Consider the following 18,728-nt stretch of genomic DNA (forward strand, 5'->3'; position numbering starts at 1 on the left):
TTAGAAAAATATGATCTATTCTGGTGAAGGTTTGATGAGGGTGCGAGAAATAAGTGAATTTCTTTTTCATTGGGTTACTTTCTCTCCACGAATCTACCAGATTGTATTTGGAAAGAAGTTGAAAAAAAGGTAATCTAGAGGTTATTTTGGATGGTGTAAAAGGTGATTTATCTAGAAATGGGAGGAGGACCTGGTTCGAATCCCCACACATTATCACTGTTCCTATTTTGTGTGTATTAATCACTTGTAATATACGTGAGAGGAATGGTGTAGGTTGTTTGTTAGGAGCGTAGTAGGAAATCACCGTGATTGCTGTATCCATTATATAACCCATGAGTATCAGGTATCTACCTTCTGGGTCTTTAATTTCTGATGATAAGGTGAATGGTGTGGATCGGTGAAATGCAATTAGAGTTCCCCTTTGCTTGGTACAGGCAGAAGCCGTGTAAATTTGTTGATAAAAAGGAGAAATATATTTTGGAGTAGAATCTTTGGTGAAGTGTGTTTCTTGGAGGCATACTATGTGAGCCTTCTTGTTATGGAATGTACGGAAGGCTTTGGTCCTTATTTGAGGGACATTTATTCCCTGAACATTCAGGGAAAGTATATTCAGTGGTGCCATGGCAACAGATCAAATAGTTTTGACTTACTTTTTGTTATGCAGAGCTGACTGCGCAGATCAACCTGTGTGGACTGAAGAGATGAAAAGATAGAAAAGAAACCAGTGAATTCTGGAGTAAAGAGTAAACAAAAAACATATGAGATTAGATGATACATTGTATAAATTATTTTTTGCAAGTAATCACAATTTATCCGTGAAAGAGAATAAATATCTCTCTCAGGGGAATAAGTGCCTTCGTCACACTCCCACATAATATGGTTGGGAGAATGAGGAGGGCTAATGGGGGTACACGGATCTTCCGCTTACAGGAGAGAAGTGCTATGTCAAAAGACATCAAAATGATGTTTCATTAATTGGAGTGCAGAATATAGTTTTTGTTGAAATTATTTATTCCAGGGTGGTTGTATATGGTTAGTCTTGCCCTAGGTTAAATAATTCAGTTAGAAAGGTACTGTTAATAACTTTGGTATTGATGAAGATAGTTTGAATTATTTTGGGATTTTAACCCTTTTAGAGTAAACAATTACATATTTTATTCATATGTAACTGTTTAGATATGTTAACTCATAAAATTGAGGTTGTATTGCTTCAGATTAGAATAAACAAAAACATAATTCTAGGAACTAGTTAGGTAATAATATATTTGTTTTAAGAAAAAAAAAGAAAAAGCTTCCATTACTTCTGGATTATTGAACATATTTGTCCTAAAAAGTAATAAATCTATTGTTATTACCTGATAATATATAACTGAACAAGAATTTCCTTATTTCACTTATATATTCTAAGGCTATATGAATCAGAAGCAATAAGAAATATAACTGGAATGTAACATGATCCCACACAGTGTGTGACTATCAGAATGCAGTTACATTCAGTTATAAATACAGGTTTTTTATAGAGAACCATCTCTTAGTATAATAAATGAAGAGATATCAGGAATTAGGAAGTCAGTCCACTGAATCTTCTTGGTCCATGGATGATGTGGCATAACGGCCTCTTTTGTGAGAATGATGATTCCCATTTTGTTCTGGAATTTTCTGGGTGCTGCCTGAAGGTGAAGATGATGCCATTCTTCTGCGTGTGGGAGAGTTGCTGCTTGTGGGTTCTGTCAGATTTAATTTTTATAAGGGTTTGTTGTAGTTCATCTGCTGATCTGCTTCTGTAAATTGTACCTTGGTGGTTAAATCTGACTGAAAAGGGGAAGCCCCATTGATACATAATGTTGTGGCGTTGCAGTTCCTTTAGTTGGGGTTTCATGGATCGTCTTTTAGTAATAGTAAGTTGGGATAGGTCAGCAAAAATTTGATAATTGTGTCCTTGAAAATTAAGTTCCTTTTTTTCTCTTGCAGCAATTAGTATTTGTTCTTTCGTTCTGTAATAATGAAATTTTGTGATTATATCACGTGGGGGTCCATCTTTCTTTTTGGCTGTGAGGGCTCTGTGTACTCTGTCCAGTTCTAAACGTTCAATAGGGATATCTGGCTTTAGTTCTTGTAATAGAGCAGTAATAGTAGATTGCAGGTCTGTCACAGTTTCAGGTATTCCCCTTATGCGCAAGTTTGAACGTCTGGCTCTATTTTCGTAATCTTCGAGCTTAGTTTGAAGTATTAAATTCTCTTCTTTTAATTGTTCCAATTCTGTTATATTTTCTTGGGTTGTAATTTCAATTTCATCCATTTTTATTTCTAAGGCTGCGGTGCGGTTTCCCAGCTCTCTTATTTCTTTGGTTAGGCTTTTTGTTATTTGGTCTGAGGTTTGTTTTAAAGCCTTATGAAGTATCTTTTCAAATTGTAATAATATTACTGGGGATGCTGAGGAGGCTTGTGGAGAAGTTTGTGAGAGGATTTGTTCTGTATCTGACTCAAATGGAGAGTCTTGCTGTGACATTTTCTGTCTGTGAGAGCGCCCTGATGCTGTATATTGTGAGGTGACTGGAGCTGCTTCAGCTGCAGTGAGCGCCTGTGAGCTCTTTGTGAGGTGATTTTTATTTCTGCCACGGTTTCCTCCCAGTACCATATTTCCTGCCCAAACTTTCACAGTTTGTTCCCAGGGGCAAAAAGGTTCAAATGGATACCTTTTGAGCCTGCAGGCTCCACTTTGTCCTTCTCTTCTCTCCTCAGCGGTGTGGAGCTCTAACAATGCATGTCTGCTCCACTAGGCTCCGCCCATCTCCCCCCTTCTTATACTTTTCAAATAAATATTACAACTATTAGATTTTTTTCCTTTGGCCTGTAGGTGTTCTAATCCCCCCAGCTGTCAGAATACCCGAACAGAGGCTGTTTGGATCAGATTGATTGATTTTTACTTTGAGCTAGGCTTTAAATTCTGTTGTTTCTTTATTTTTATATTCTTTTTTGTGACAATTTTATTGCAAACTTATTAACATCTTTTACTCATTTAAACAGGTCAAAATCTACGATTAAGCCTTGAAAAGGGCGAACCATAGCTGAGGAACTCTCTACTGGTGGAGAACAGGAGCTGAAGCCATCCTTTACCCACCTCGTTCACAATTATGCAATAGGTCAGAGTTTGTGTGCAGCCACCATTTTGTTGAGGTCAAAATCTGTTGCACAAGTAATAATCCTCTCTCAAGGGCCTCATGATCAGGGGCCATTGTAAATAAAAACAAATTAAAAACATTTAACCTACACTATCTCTTGCTACTTCTACATGCTATTTATTTCTCTTCTCATGCTCTAATGCAGAGGTACTGAATTAAAATTCATGGAGGTCTGGTCAGTAATATTTTCTATCTCCAGAGGTCCGAATCTAAATTTTGTTCTATGACTCAGGTCCTTCACCTCACAGCCCCCCCCCCCCACACACACACACTTTACATTACAGCCCCTTTACATCAGTGCCTTCAGTCCCCACCTTTCACATCACAGACCCCCCTTTTCACATCAGACCCCTCTCTTTTATATCAGCGCCCGTCTCCTCTGTCCAGATCAGACACTTTTGGTACGATTTTGGGATATTAATACAACGATCAGTGCAATCAAAAATGCATTGATTACTGTGTAAATGTGACTGGCAGTGAAGGGGTTAACCACTGTAGGGGTTAAGTGTGTCCTAGGGATTGATTCTAACTGTGGGGGGGAGGGGCTGTGTGTGACACAACACTGATCACCGCTCCCGATTACAGGGAGTTGTGATCAGTGACAGTGTCACTAGGCAGAACAGGGAAATGCTTGTTTAAATTAGCATTAACCCGTTCTTCCTCTCCGTGAGATGATCGCGGGTATTCCCGTGATCACGCTCACGGAGCTCCTGGCGGGTGCGCGCGCCCTGCAAGCCGCCTCTTAAAGGGCAACGTACAGGTACGTGATTCTGCCTGTACGTGCCCTTCTGCCGCAGTATAGCTGCGTGAGTCGGTCAGGAAGCAGTTAAAGTAAATTAGCTTGTAAAAGTTTAATGAACATTCTGCAACACAGGGGGAAGGCTAAAACTCCCATTATTTTTCAATACATACACCTTTAAGGACAATGTCACTAAAATTAAGTTGTCATTTAATACTAAAAGCAGTGAATCAGCTCTGTAAATAAACAGCACTGTCTATCTTGTTTGCCTGTAATAGCTATTAGTATATCTACTGTGATCAGTAAAGGGTACTATGAACTTGCGGTTTTTCATTAGCATACTGAGCGCAAAGCTTGTTGGTTTGGTTGGCCTACATAAAATCCAATATGGCCAGAGGGTAGCAAATGATGCCGCTGATGTTTACTATTGGCTATTTCTGGAAAGGTGACATAAGCCTTGGCTTTGGGCAGCACAAATTTAGGAGGTCGACAGTCTGGCTCAAATTTCATTCTCTATTGAATTCCTACAGAAGCATTCAAGTATTGAACGGAAAAGATTGTCCTTTCAATTAAGCATAATATACAGTTATTTTAAACAAAGGGTTGAAGGAATAGGTGCCATAGGGGCCAAGAGGGATTCATCACTGAAAGCTAGCCCTATTTGCTCAAACATCTGCAAACTTGTACAAAACCTGTTTCATCCTGAAAACTATACATAGAGAAGAACACTTATGCCCCGTACACATGGTCGGACATTGATCGAACATTCCGACAACAAAATCCTAGGATTTTTTCCGACGGATGTTGGCTCAAACTTGCTTTGCGTACACACGGTCGCACAAAGTTGTCGGAAATTTCCGATCGCCAAGAATGCGGTGACGCCAACCACATACGACGGGACTAGAAAAGGCCAGTTCAGAACCAAGCGCGGCACCCTTTGGGCTCCTTTTGCTAATCTTCTTTTAGTAAAAGTTTGGTGAGAGACGATTCGCGCTTTTTCAGACTCATGGATTTCAGATCGTTTTCTGCTGTTCAGTTTGTGCTTGTGGGTTTGTATCTGCTCTTCAGTGCGTGCAAGCAAGCTACGCGTGAATTTGATTAGTCATTGTGTTCTTGTTCGTTTGTTACTGTTTTTCAGGTCGCTCTTTACAGGCCTTGCTGTTCTTCAGTGCGTTCTGTTACTTCTAGCCATGTTGCGTATACGTACTCCTCGTAGAGTTCGTGCTGTGCGGGGGCTTGGTGTTGGGGTCCTGACCTTGACACAAGTCCAGTCCATGAACAGGGTGGGGAGGAGTTCATGGACCAAGAATTGGTTGCTTCAGCGTGACCAGTTCTGTCATATGCCTTTGCTCCGTGAGATCTGTGAGAATAATCCTGATAATTTCAGGAACTTTCTCCGGATGACGGCCCCCGTATTTCACCATTTGTTGGCTTTGCTGACCCCTTATATTAGCAGGCAGGATACCTGCATGAGGCAAGCCATCACTCTGGAGCAGAGGCTCGTCGCCACCCTGCGGTACTTGGGGACGGTGAGAAGCCTGCAGGACCTCAAGTTCTCGACAGGCATATCCCCCCAGGCTCTGGGGATCATTATCCCAGAGACCTGTTCTGCCATCATACAGGTCCTGCAGAAGGAGTATATTAAGGTAAGATTTTTATCCTTTAATATCACGTTTTATTGTATTTAATGTTTGATAATATATTGTATTTCTTTCCTCATTCCCTAATGACCATGATTGTAATATGCTGTGAATGTCCCCTTTGTCCTCATTCATGCTGGATTTTTATGTAATTATTTTTGTTGTCCTTCATACATATTTGCCTTCACTTACCTCCCCAGCATGCTCTCCTGCCCCTATATTCACCTCATGTAGTCACATAACAATGTATTTTATCAGCTCCATAGTAGTGCTTTATCCCAAACACCCCCTAAAATGTTTAGAAATGTGATTTGTGCTTTAAATTCAGAGTGCCAGAGGCTTTTTTTGGGGGTCCACAAATCATTTGGAACCCTCCCTCCCCCCAACTGCTAAGTCAGCTGATACCAATTCTCTATCTATCCTCAATCATCTATCTGCTGACTTTGCCAAACCCATACATACTATACCCGTCTACCATCTCTTTTGTGGTCAGATGTATGGATGAATTTCCCAAAGCATGTAGTGCAAGGGCCTGCCTGAATACTTTCAAATGGTACTGTTTACATTTTTTTTATCCTATTATTATCTTGATAGGTAATAGCAGAATGTCCAAATGTGCTCAAATGTGTACAGTGTGTATTTATATCTTTGTATTATGACACTTCTTACCTGTCCAGTGGGCTGCCCATAGTGTAACTAAGGAGGGGCTGTTCAAAGTAATACCCATTATTTAGACATTCATATCTCAATGAAGTGGAAAGGGTTACCTGTCCAAGAGCTCCCCCCCCCATAATGTTAGAAAGGGCCCAGGAGAGGGGGGAGGGGGAATATGATAGGTGTACCTTATACTTTGGTGTTTAAAAATTCCCATTAATAAATGTTATCTTGATGTTGGCCAAGAATGTTGGTGTCTAATCAGCTTTCCCTGTTTATGTGCAAAATGACTAATTTTTTTTTGGTTTTCCTCAACAGTTTCCTTCCACGCCACCTCCCACTTTGCCCAGCGGTGGGACTTTCCTAACTGCGGAGGGGCAATTGATGGGAAACACGTCCACATTGTCCCACCACCCAACTCGGGGTCGTACTATTATAATTATAAGGGGTTCAATAGTATTGTGATGTTGGCGGTGGTGTCGGCTAATTATGAGTTCCTGTATGTGGACATGGGGAAGAATAGCCGGATGTCCGATGGTGGAGTCATCGCCCAGACAGAGTTTTACAGGCGTCTCCAGAATGGCAGCTTGGACTTGCCACCTCCAGAAGACAATGTGAAAGGACTCCCATTCGTCTTCATTGCGGATGAAGCTTTTGCGCTGGGGGACCATCTTATGCGGCCATTCCCTATGAGGACCCTCACCCCGGACCGCTGGCCAGAGCCAGAAGAGTGGTGGAGAACACGTTTGGCGGAGTACAAACTGAATCACATTATCCTGGCATGCTGTGTTCTACACAACTTTTTATGGAAACATTCTGCAAACTATGCTGGCTCAGTTGGGCCTGAGGCCGGAATTCAAAATGAACCAACCCTGACAGTGCTTGAAAGTGGCCGACCTGGCTTGCTCTCCCTGAGTGCCCGTGATGTCCAGCTAAGATACCTTGAGTTCTTTGCGGGTAGGGGGGCTATCAATATGCCAGACAATGTGTGAAACCTTTATCAAAAAAAAAAAAATAAGGAAATCTTTGGTGACATTTACTGCTTGTGTTTGTTTTAGCTGACCCTGACAGAAATTTGGTGAGTCCTGAAAATGGCGTGATTGTGTAACCTTATACAAAGCACTGTTGGGTGTTATTTACTAAAGGCAAAGACACTTTGCACTACAAGTGCACTTGAAACTGCGATTGTATTGCAAAGTGGATTTGCCCTTATGAAATAACACCCATTGTCACAGAAAGCAGCAATTAGAGCACCACAAAAGTGTTGTAGCGTTGAGACAATTATCCACACATTCTTGATTAACAATCTTTTTAATACCTGCACAATCACATGTGCATTTTGACAAGGTTTTTAAAACCAACATGTTTGTTGTATAACAATTTTTGGGGTGGCATTAGAAAAAGTAGAAATGTCCATTTAAGATAAAACAGGCATGTTTAAAACCAACAAGAAAGACACAAATCTTGAACTTACAAAGTTCACATTAGGTAGAACTTGAAGGCAATATCAGACATGAGTATTTAGGAACTGTGTTTGATATTGCGTTCAGATGGGGTGAAGTCACTCCAGGAAAAGCCAAATTTTGAAGATTGTCAATGTCAACATGTGCTAGCTGCCATCACGGAGGATCAAGGGGCGTGTTTTGGGGGAGCAACCCCTTCCTCTCAGCTACTTTATTATTGAGGAAGGGGTTGCACCCCCAAAACGCGTCCATTGATCTCCCGTGATGGCAGATAGCACATGTTGACACACTGTGTGCCTCTTCAAAATTTGGCTTTTCTACAATTGGTGAAAACATTTTAACATTGTAGCACACCATAAAAGAAAGGGCTTTGGAGGGGTTTTAAACTCTCCCCAAAACATCAATGATGTTATTTTTTTTTTAATAACATCATTGATGTTTTTCGTGATGTTTTCCAATGCAACATTACACCCCATGATCTCCCCAATCAGGATCTGGGCACTTTCCAAAGTGAAAGGATCTGGATCCACAACATCACGATAACCTAAAAAGATAGAAACAAAAAAAAAGCAGGTATTATAAATATGCCGGCATCCATCTCTTACCTAAGCCTGTGGTCGCAGACACTCACCTGTTGTGGTGACTAGTTCCACCACGTCTTCTTCCTCCTCCTGCTCTTCTTGTGTTTGGGGTATTTCCCCTTCTTCCAGAGGTGGGGGGTCTCTGGTCTCCTCGGATGAGGGGTGTCCTCCGAGTCTTTTCTCCCATGTGGAAAAAAAGGGTATACTTAGCACACAGATATTTGATGGCAGAACTATAAATATGAAACGCTGCTTAGAAGTGGGGTACAATTGTCTATTTTGGCAGAGTTCCAAGATGTAGAATTTTGAGTGTCCTTTGTCAAGCTTGAATACTTACCTGTCTTGTACAAACTTCACAGATGGAGACACCCCTATAGTATACACTGGAACACCTGTGTGGGCCCCCTAATAAAAGTGGTGTTCTTGTGTCCCACACTAGTGCTCCACGTCCAGATGTGTAAACAGCTGCTGAGTGTCCTCTCCTTACACAGAATCTAGTTTGCATTTCATTGTAGTAACAAACCCATCTACACAACCAAATTATTTTCAGACAAGTAGGCCCTAAAAAATGTGGTCAAATGCATATGGCCAAAACAATGGTGTTTTATAGGCCGAAATAAAAATGTTTGATACTAACGAATAATGTGCCCATGAACGTGAAAGTTGCCATTTTAAACTGTACAACAGTTCCTAAAAGCACATGGAGCAGCACAAACGTAATAAACACAAAAAGAATAGGAACACAGGACAACTACTTACTTTTTTGCAGCACTCTCCGGATCTTTCTGTACTGCTCGTGTTCTCTTAATTTCAGGTCCGACCACCGCTTCCTGAGCTGATCTTTCGATCGTCGTACCCCGAAATTCCGGTGCAGACTTTGACCACTTTCGCTATGATCTTGGCCTTTCTGACATTGGGGTTGGGGTAAGGTCCATACTTTCCATCATAGTCGGCCCTCTTCAGGATGTCGACCATCTCCAAAATCTCCCCAAAGGACATATTTGAGGCCTTAAATCGTCTCCTTCTGGATCGGGACATTTCAGGCTCCGAGCTTGTCTCCTCCTCCTCCTCGTTGCTATAATTAGCACACACCTGCTGTGTCTCCACCATGTGCTCTTCCCCCACTGCGCCGAACAAAAAGGGGCGGGGAATAGACTAGAAAGAATGCCAGGGGCGGGCGGAGTTACACGCATGTGCAGTGTGTATAAAGCGTAACACGCGTGCGTAGTACGTACGATCTGTGAGCGGAGGAAGGAGTATCGGAGGCGCTGATCGTGATAACGAAGGTAAGATTTAACATTGGGCCTATACTGCTTCTAGATTGAGGCCTGTATTTGCACAAATTTAGAAGACTTTAGGCTGACATTAGGGTTTGTCTTGTGTCTTGCAGTGAAAATGGATATCTTGAAAGATAATGACTTTATGGCAAGCTTCATTGATATGTTCAGGGAGCTGCCTTGTCTGTGGCAGATAAACCACCCACATTATAAGAACCAAACAAAGAGGAAGGCAGCACTGGATCAATTGCTGGAATTTGTGAAGACGGTGGTCCCCACGGCAGACATCACCTATTTGAAGATCCTAATTGGTGGCCTGAGGAGCACTTATCTAAGGGAGCACAAGAAGGTCCAGGATTCCCAGAGATCCGGAGCTGCAGATGACATCTATGTCCCCAGACTGTGGTACTATGACAGGCTGCATTTTCTGGCAGGTCAGACTGAACCCAGGCCAGCACTCTCCAGTCTTCCTTCCACGCTTCCTTCCACCCCAGCTGAGGCTTCTGACGACCAACCTGGGCCTTCCAGGCAGCAACATGTGGAGAAGCCCAGCTTGAGCCAGGTATAGCATTCCTATAAATATTTCTGGTTGTCCAATCAATGATGTTAAATAGATGTTAGTTTGGAGTACTAAGTTATGATTGTGATTGATGAAGCAAAAACTTAAACCATGTCCCTTTTTCATACACAGGGAAGTCTCAGCCAGGAGGTGGCCGGGCCAAGCAGGCTGCCTGATATCCAGGTCCCTCCCCTACACCCGCAAAGACAAAGTGGCAGGAAGAGGAGTACCCTGGAGGAGGCTGCCATAGGCCTCTTTTGGAAGGCTACAGAGGCCCTGAGAACCCCCCACACGGTGGAGGAGGACTTTGCTTGCATAACTGCCTGAAAAATGCTGCAGGTGGAGGAGGGCCAACAACTCCTGTGTGAGTCCTTAATGTTGGAAGCTCTCAATAAGGGGTTGAGGGGCCAAATAACATCTGCTACCCACATTTGTAACCTCACACATGGTCCTCCTCCTCCTCCAGGTCCTACTAGTCCTCCTCCTCCTCCAGGTCCTCCTCCTCCTCCTCCTCCAGGTCCTACTCCTCCTCCTGCCACATCTCCAACACCAGAGCCACAGCCCGGAAGGAAACGTGGAAAGAAGACCAGAAAGTGATGACCCTGGGTCCAGTCTGGTCTGGCAAAAGATGCAGCCTCTTGTAGTACCACAGCCTGGGGACACAGATGTCATCTGCTGCTTTCATGATCTCTGGGACTTCTGGACCAGACTGCACTCCCTTGGATATGGACTCCTCAGGCCACCAATTTTGATGTTAAAGAATTGATGTCTGCCCTGGGGGTCCAAGGCTCTGCCAATTTCTGCTGTTTATCCAGCGTTGCCTCCCTCTTTGTTTGGTTCTGAGCCCTTAATAAAGGATTTTTTGTTTCAATTATACTCTCCTATGTGTTTTTTCCTTGAAAAAGGACAGTCTGTTTGTGAGGATTCAGGTACATTTCTAAAGTACAATGTGAAATTAACAAGGGGCACCAACACCAAACAATCTCCTTGAGACTAAATAATATAAGATATCAATGGTGTTGTGGTAACTTGACACACAAAACACACACAAAAATATTATGGAGTAAAACTAAAAATAAAATAAAACAAAGATCAGCCTTGAAAAAAATACAAACCTAAAAAAAAACAAAAAACAGCCTTCAAAAAAGAAAAAAAAAAGAAAACAACCCAAAAATAATTTTGTCAGATGTGACAAATCCAAATATATTGAGGGAGTCCCGATAAATAATAAAGAAAGAAGTTTGTGAGAAGTCTGTGTGAACATGAGCAGCCAAACTACTTAATTCTTCTCACATTATAAAGAAGAAGAGAGTGCACTGTATTAAACCATTTTTTACATTGCACCGTGACGAAAGTGCTGTATCCATTGCGAACGCTAATTTTACCAGACCAAGCTGTTCTGTCTTGGAATTTCTTCTGAGCATGCGTGGCACTTTGTGCGTCGGAACTGGCCACACACGGTCGGAATTGATGCGATCGGATTTTGTTGTCGGAAAATTTTTTAGCCTGCTCTCAAACTTTGTGTGTCGGAAAATCCAATGGAAAATGTCCGATGGAGCACACACACGGCCGGAATGTCCGACAACACGCTCCGATTGGACATTTTCCATTGGAAAATCCGACCGTGTGTACGAGGCATTACAGTCAAAGACTCCTAAATGACGGAAAATATAAAATATTTAATGAAAAATTGAGATATATATATATATCGATATATATATCGATATATATATATATCGATATATATATATATATATATCGATATATATATATATATCGATATATATATCGATATATATATATATAGATATATATATATATATATATATATGAATATTAATGAGAAGACTTACTTTGCCCTTGCAGTGTAAAACAACAGGTTCACTTTACACTTCACTTGACCACTTCCAGGCAGCACATGCTCACCTCTTTATTCTTCCATTGCTCCCGTTTGTTACCAGAGCTTTCAGGTATGGTGGATTATGTCACTTACTCCTTTTACATACAGGTGCATCTCATAAAATTAGAATATCATCGAAAAGTTAATTTATTTCAGTAATTCAATTCAAAAAGTGAAACTCATATATTTTATATAGATGCATTACACACAGAGTGATATATTTCAAGCATTTCTTTCTTTTAATTAAAGACCAATAAAAAAAAGGATTTTTAATACAGAAATGTTGGCTTACTGAAAAGTATGTCCATGTACAGTATAGTATGCATTCAATACTTGGTCGGGGGTCCTTTTGCATGAATTACTGCATCAATGCAGCGTTGCATGGAGGTGATCAGCCTGTGGCACTGCTGAGGTGTTATGGAAGCCCAGGTTGCTTTGATAGTGGCTTTCAGCTCATCTGCATATGTAATATACCCAACAATACCTTATGTAATATTCTAATTTTCTGAGAAACTGAATTTTGGGATTTCACTAGCTATAAGCCATAATCATCAAAATTAAAAGAAAGAAATGCTTGACATATATCACTCTGTGTGTGTAACGCATTTATATAAAATATATGAGTTTTACTTTTTGAATTGAATTACTGAAATAAATTAACTTTTTGATGATATTCTAGTTTTATGAGATGTACCTGTACTGTATGTGATGTAGGTTCCCATACCAGTGATATTGGGATCTCTGTGTTTTTAAGTACACCTGAAACATTTTGTAAATACCTGTAGAACACCAGCGTATCAACAATATTTGCGGTGCACACAGGCACCAAGGAGGATGGGGCTCACTGTGCACTCACCGTGGTACTGGAGGGAGAGGAGTTCCTGCTCCACATAGTGCTCTGAGGCACTGTGTAAGAAGAGAGCTGTGCAGATCTGCAGGACAGGTAAGAGGTGTTCTTGTATTCTTCACAGAGTGCCCCATTAGACCACAAGGGAAAAAAGGGACAACTTCCAGCCAGCCATTGACCACCAGTGCTGGGGGGGTTACTGTTTAAGCCCGCCATTGGCTGCCACTGGCTACACATAAGTCCTGTGTTTACCGTTTGTGTGCATGCTCAGTGCGCACAAAGCTGCTTCTCCTGCTGTCGTTAGAACCATTCATTATATCCTCCTGCTGCAGAGGAAAGCTGCTATGTAAGAAGGGGGGAATCAAGGGCCCGAGCTGTTTTGGGGGGAGGGGGGTTTTGCACACGTTTAAAGAATCAGTTTAGGCCTAAAGATTAGTTAAAAAACACCAAACAGTATATATTTTCTGACAGCAGAGACCCTGAAGAATAAGATAGTAGTAGATCCAGTTTCTTTGTGAAAACTATGCTAAAGTTAATTTTAGAGTGCATAAACGCAATATAGTACCCAATTTGTGGTAAAATATAGAGAATGAAGCTGTGCCGAGCATTAAGATATCCAAAATCGCAAGCCTTAAAATTGCACACACCTATGAATTTGTGACAAACTTTTGCATCCTAGGCAGTGGGGCAAAGGTGTATCATGGGTGCGTAGAAGTAATCCAGTGGCTGTGCAGTGCGTAGAAGCAATCCACTGGCTGTGCAGTCGCCAGATCATTTCAATTTGACAGGCAACAGTTGGCTTTGTCAGATTTACATGCAGTGTGTGTGGCCACCGACCACCAATAATTGTGTGATTGTTTTTGAGGCAAGTCTGAAATGTTTTGGATTCATCCATGACATCTAGCCATTACAAAAATGCATATTTAGTGCAATGCAATTTCAACTTATCATCCTTTCAACTTTCTTCCACTAATAACAGAAGACTTGCTTCAATGGAAGGCTTCTAAAGGCTAAGCACTCATTTTTTTTGTAACCACCTCAATACCAGCATGTGCTTTTCAAAAAATCCTGGCAACAATCAGATCACCTTGGGGTGTCCACCTTACAGAAAGGGGTCATTTTGGAGGTGTTTATACAGTTCTGGCATTTTTATTTGATATGTTTCATACTTTATTTTCATAATTGTTGTTCTTTTCTTTTTTATAGTTTAGGAAATAAAAAAATGGTTATTAAATATCACTAAAGGAAAGCTTTATCTGTTTAAAAACAATTATACAAAATTCATCTGGGTACAGTGTTGCATGACTGAGTGATTGTGAGTCAAACTATCACAGCACAAACTAGAAAATGGCCTGGACAAGATGTAACATTACGGTCCTGTACTGGTCAATAATCTCCGGCTGCCAGCACAATCTGGCCATACCCACCTTTTGCATGGGAGGGAGTAAAAAAGATGTACATGTTTAGGTGGCTGGAATTTAGCAAAGCTCTCCCTTGTTGCTGGCTCATGGGGGCCTACCTTATGATCTTGCTCACACGGCCACTGCATTCAGAAAATACCCCTGTAGGAGAACTATTGTATAGGCACTTTCATCGATAGGGTAAATGTCAAAATTCTTCTAATTACAGTATGTTAGCTGCTTACATTTGACATCCCTGATAGCCCTATAAGTGAATAGCTACACCTAGTTCTGTCCAAAGTCCTTTCGAATGACAGCACACTGCTTTACCCACAGGAGCCTAGGTAAAAGCCCTGCTCAGTTCCTCCCACTGTATAGCTCCCCAGCAGCATTTACCATTAAAAAATAGGTAAATTACATTACCTTTAAGACATTTAACATGTGAGCCTGGAATGGGCATAGTTCACACCATTGCAGTGTAGAAAAGTATAGCATGCTGCATTTTTCCGCACCTCAAACACGCATGCAAACACACTGCAATGCATCACAGTTCACAGAAGCCCAAGGAAAGAAAGACGGAAGTGACCTCACAGGACAAATACAGATGGAAAAAGGCGTGTCAACTGTATGTAAAACGCGCATCAAATGCATGCATAGGTACAAGGAAAAAAGGCGTAGTTACTTGCAGTTTCTGGTGTGAATAATGGAGTTATGAAGAATTCTCAAAATTCTCCATACATGAAGCGTCAGAAATTTGGTAGTGTAATTTAAAAGAGAAGTATGGCTTAAAAAAAAAATGTATTCACTGATCCCAGCTGCCCTCCGCCACCTCTAAACGATCAAAGACCACTGATCGCTCCCTTTTTGGGCTTCAACCTGCTAAGAGCTGGTGACTATCAGTCACCATCTCTCTGCTGTGCCCCTCCAGTGCTCAATGGAGTGCTGGACTGTGGAGAGGGTGGGAGTGTCAGGCTCCAGCTCGCAGTGGCTTGCTGAGAGGCTGAGCTAGCTGCCGCTCCAGGCATCTGGGTGGATCCTGACCATATGGTCTGGATCATTTCAGACCCTTGACCGGCTCTGTGACATCAGCCGATAGCGGGTTTACTCCTGTGATCCATAGGAGAAGTACTGCCAAAATAGCTTTAGCTATACTTCTCCTTTGAATATAAACTCCAGGCAAACAGCTGAATAAAGTTTTAAAATGGAATGTGTAGTTTTATTTTTTATGAATATGCACAAAAGATCAAGTTGATGTAAATAATTGTAACATTTTATAAATCTTGTTTATCTGTATTATTTATCTATAAGTTTACATGTATATGAGGACAGGCATATTTGGTCATCACATATATAGGTCCTTTTTCTTGCATTGCAGTTTAACACAGCAGTTGTGTGTTACTGTTTCTTCTCACAACACAAGTCCTTGAGTTGGCTCACTGATTGAAAACAATGCACTCCGTATGTGGTTGATATCTCAGTACACTGATTTTCCTTGAAATCTGCACTAACATAAAGGTCATATTATAGGAATGCCCTGCAACAGAAATGTAAGTTTTGATGAGTTACTACCTAAGGGTTAATCACTTCTAATGGGATACAGACACTGCAGCTTTCCTCATTACAACACAAAAAGTCCACCAGCTGATTAATAATGAACCAGACGCTCCCATTCAGAACAAGTTTGTAATCACTCTGGTGAAACAAAGAGCCATGTATTCACAGCAACAGAAGGTAGAAATATACAAAGTTTGCTAAAATCCTTGCAATGTTCTTTGATCACCCAGGGAGGTTTGTTTTTTTCTCAGCAAAAATGGAGTTACACTTTAAATTTAACTACTGCTGTAGAGGGGATTGTGGGAGACTAAAATTAAGACAGCTTCAGGAACCCCTGATAGTTATATGTAAAATGTATAATCAATAAACCCATTTTTAAATTATTTACTCAAAGTTGTTCAAAAATGTTCAATTTAACATTATAAATAATACATACATTAAGGGGAAAATATATATGTTTTTTAGGATCAACTAGTTTGATATATGCCTTCCACTATTTATAGAATTTTTTTTTCCTTTTTTTATTTTTAAAGTTTCAAACAGAGAAGAGAACTGTGGTCATAGAAATGCAGTTTGATGTTCAAAGCCCAGCCATGACTAGTCCGCTTCAGACCAGCGAACATAAATCTTTGATGTTAAATAACAGGTGAAAGCTGTACCCGCTACTGAGGGTTGTAACTGCATCATTACATGCAATTACTTGTTGTGTTGTAATTCCCCAGTGGCAATAATTAGCCTACCTGTTGACACACTATTTCTACGGTGCATCTGTTAATGTAGGCAATTGATTTGCACATGGGTGTAATTACCATCACTGATGGGGTTGGAGATGAGCTTCCCCACCAGGGTCCTGTCAATCACCAACTTCTCCAGCTGTGGCCCTGAAAGGCTTATGGACACAAGCACACCGGAACTGAACAAGAGCTGAAATGAGAAATAAACAAACAGGCACGCGATTACATTGCTGTAGGGTTTAACACAGACAAACAATACATCAATAGTGACAACTACAATAACACTCGCTAATGGTTTGTATACATGGGTACTTTCTCTGCACTAGTGTCTACTGTGTACATTATACACTGTAAGATCAAGTATAAGTGCAAGAAGGTTCACTGAATACCACAGGGTGAATGACAGGTATTGTACACTGGAGTAAATTACAGAAGACAGTAGAAAGTGGGTCCTTCAATTTATTGTTAAATACATTGTCCGAGTATGATGTGCGGCACATACCACTGAAGGTCCAAGGAGAATTACAGTGATTTTAAAGAGGACATGTTCCTCTCTGAAATGCACAGTATCTAAAAGCAACTATGAAATTTGGCTTGCTCCTTCAACAAAGCTAAACCACCAGTAGACTTACTCTAATGGGCCATACACACGGGCCGAAAATCGGGCGGCATGTCTTTTGAACCAGCCAACATTCAGCCCGTGTGTACGGCAGCTGGGCCTTCGTCGAAGAGGCATGACTGAATAAGGTCTGCTGATCGATATCGGATCAGTGCTCTCAGCCAATGGCCTCCCCGATGTCAAACCACAAAAGCTCAGAGGGGAGGAGGCTGTACTAACAACGCATAGTTAGTACAGAGGCTCCTCCCGAAGTCTTCAGGTTTTTTTTTGCCCAGCCCACTGGGTTGAATGAAAATAAAACTAATAGTGAGTACTAGGCCTAAAGGGCCATACACATGGGTCGAAAAGCGGACAGCATCAGCTCGTTCAATAGACACAAGCCTACATTTTATTCATTTGGTGACTATGGATGAGCTCCTCAGGCATATTTAGATCTTAATCTGCAGCGACCTGAACAAGCCCATCAGAAAGCTGTCACCTGTAGTGGGCCAATCATCCCCACCCTGCAGCCACATGTATAAAAGGGGTGTGTATATATTTTTTTTCTGCTCAGTCTTTAATCTGCTACATACTGCAAACAATTTTGTTATTTAGAAGGGGTGACAGAGGGGACTTAAAGAGGAAGTAAAGTCTTCCTATTTAATTTTTCCTACAGGTAAGCCTAAAATAACGTATACCTGTAGATATGTAGACTTGCATCGTTTAGGAAATATTTTATATGCCGCCGCCAACGTCTTCGGTGCATGCGCTCTGAAGGAGCGGCCACTCGTGGTGTTTCTTCAGGGCCCTGTGCCATGACTGGCGGCTCCTGCGCACATGCGTGGGAGTGACGCCATCACGGCTTTGGCCAATCACAGCGCCGGAGCCCGCGAACCCGGAAGAAACACCAGGGAAGATGTCAGCCGCCTCAGCAGTGTGGGGACGCCTCTGCAGGGCTTCGTTCTAAGGTAAGTATTTCATACTGAGCTAGTATGCGATGCATACTAGCTCATTATGCCTTTGTCTTACATGGGTTTTTTTTAGGGTTTACAACCTCTTTAATATAGGAAGGATTATCATGCATTTAAAAGATTTTTATTTCTCTTGGAAGTTCAATTTAAATAATATAGAAGAAACACATAATATCAGATAATAAACAAATATATAATTTTATGTTAGTGGAGATTTTTTTTTAATGGCAGGAAATCAACATAGCCTAATTAAGACAGCCTACTGGTGTACTTGGATGCTGTCCCAAAAAATAAAAGGAATAGTAACATACAGAAAATGTACTTTGACAGGTTCACATTCCACTTCATGAAAAGAACAAGGCAGGGGGGCTAATAACTGCTTTATATTAAGATGACCTTCCATATGCTTAACAACTTCATGCACGATAGAGATCCAGTGGCCAAAGTGGGTGATTACAAATGAGTCAGCACAGCAAATGTCAATCCTTGTCTTGGATTCTCTGTATTATGTACTCTCACTTTCATAACCAGAGTGCCAACACACAGCAGCATTTTGACTGTACTATATATTTTCTCTCATTCACATCCAATTTCAATAATTGTACCGACCCTTTACACCTCAGTGATAC

General features: G+C 41.3%; 1 protein-coding gene across 1 annotated transcript in view; it reads right to left on the reverse strand.

Annotated features, from left to right (window-relative positions):
* Positions 1-18,728, reverse strand: part of WDPCP (WD repeat containing planar cell polarity effector) — a 684,160-nt gene that overhangs the window by 466,833 nt on the left and 198,599 nt on the right. Inside the window, exon 7 of the mRNA XM_073628184.1 lies at positions 16,606-16,720. Coding sequence (XP_073484285.1) covers positions 16,606-16,720 — 115 coding nt within the window. The remainder of the gene's footprint in view (positions 1-16,605; positions 16,721-18,728) is intronic.

The sequence above is a fragment of the Aquarana catesbeiana genome, linkage group LG04 (assembly GCF_042186555.1).
Source record: "Aquarana catesbeiana isolate 2022-GZ linkage group LG04, ASM4218655v1, whole genome shotgun sequence".
Classification (NCBI taxonomy): Eukaryota; Metazoa; Chordata; class Amphibia; order Anura; family Ranidae; genus Aquarana; species Aquarana catesbeiana.